We start from the raw sequence: 997 nt of genomic DNA, 5'->3' as shown, positions 1-997 counted from the left end.
CCTTCACCCGCGGCAGCAGCGCGGCCGCGTTGGCCTGGATGGCACCGAGCCACGACTGCGCCGTGGCCTCGTCCTTGGCCCGCAGGAAGAGGGCAACGCGTCCGTCCGCCGAGCACACCTCTAGGTACCTGCAGGGACACGGCCCCGATGAGTCCCTGCCCACCCTCGGCTCCCCGGGACACGGTGGCATCCCCGGCCCCAGCGCCACGCGCTGACCTGTGCTCCGGGTCGGTGGGGAGGCACTTGCGGGACACGTAGCACATCTTCAGAGGGACACTCCGGCTCTCCCGGAGCTCCCGAGGGGGCAGCACAGGGGATGATCGCTTCTGCTGGGCAGCAGGAGAGGGGTCCCAGCTCACCGTCGGCCCCGCCGAGGAGTTCTTGAAGTAGGGTGAGATCTCCTTCATGTACTTCACTGGAAGAGAGGCAGCGCCCGCTGAGGACATGGCACAGGCCAGGGCGGCCTCATCCTACCCTGCTGAAAGCCCCTGCATCAGAGCTGGTGACCCCTCTGCTCCCCAGAGCTGCCACCCATGGGTGCTGTGGGCCCCCTGTCCCTGTGGGTGCAGGGATGGCACTGGTGGGTGAGGTCACACAGGGAGTGACACAGAATCAGAGAATGGTTTGGGTTGGAAGGGACCTTAAAGATCATCCCATACCAACCCCCTCATTCCATGGGCAGGAACACCTTTCACTAGCCCAGGCTGCTCCAAGCCCCATCCAACCTGGCCTTGGACACTGCCAGGGATCCAGGGGCAGCCACAGCTTCTCTGCACACCCTGTACCAGGGCCTCCCCACCCTCACATGACACCTTGGACCCTCCCAGTACCTCAGGCCCACCATCCCAGCCTGGAGAGCTCCCCAAGAGGGATAGGAACGGCCTTTTCCCCCTTTTTCCTTCCCTTTAACCCAGATCAGTTCACAGATCCAGGCCTAAGCACTTCCCTGGGGCAGCACACACAGCCAGGGGTGGGGAATGGGCAAGAGTCACAGGCC

General features: G+C 64.3%; 1 protein-coding gene across 1 annotated transcript in view; it reads right to left on the bottom strand.

Annotated features, from left to right (window-relative positions):
* The window catches only part of SNTA1 (syntrophin alpha 1), a 26,172-nt gene that overhangs the window by 3,511 nt on the left and 21,664 nt on the right, over nt 1-997 (bottom strand). The window contains 2 exon segments of the mRNA XM_017735125.1: nt 1-128; nt 217-415. The exon segment at nt 1-128 is cut by the window's left edge and continues 35 nt beyond it. Of these exon segments, the coding sequence (XP_017590614.1) occupies nt 1-128; nt 217-415 (327 nt within the window).

This window comes from Corvus brachyrhynchos, unplaced genomic scaffold (genome assembly GCF_000691975.1).
Source record: "Corvus brachyrhynchos isolate BGI_N302 unplaced genomic scaffold, ASM69197v1 scaffold125, whole genome shotgun sequence".
Classification (NCBI taxonomy): domain Eukaryota; kingdom Metazoa; phylum Chordata; class Aves; order Passeriformes; family Corvidae; genus Corvus; species Corvus brachyrhynchos.
Note: the sequence above shows the minus strand (reverse complement) of the source record. Positions and strands in the feature narration are given on the sequence as shown.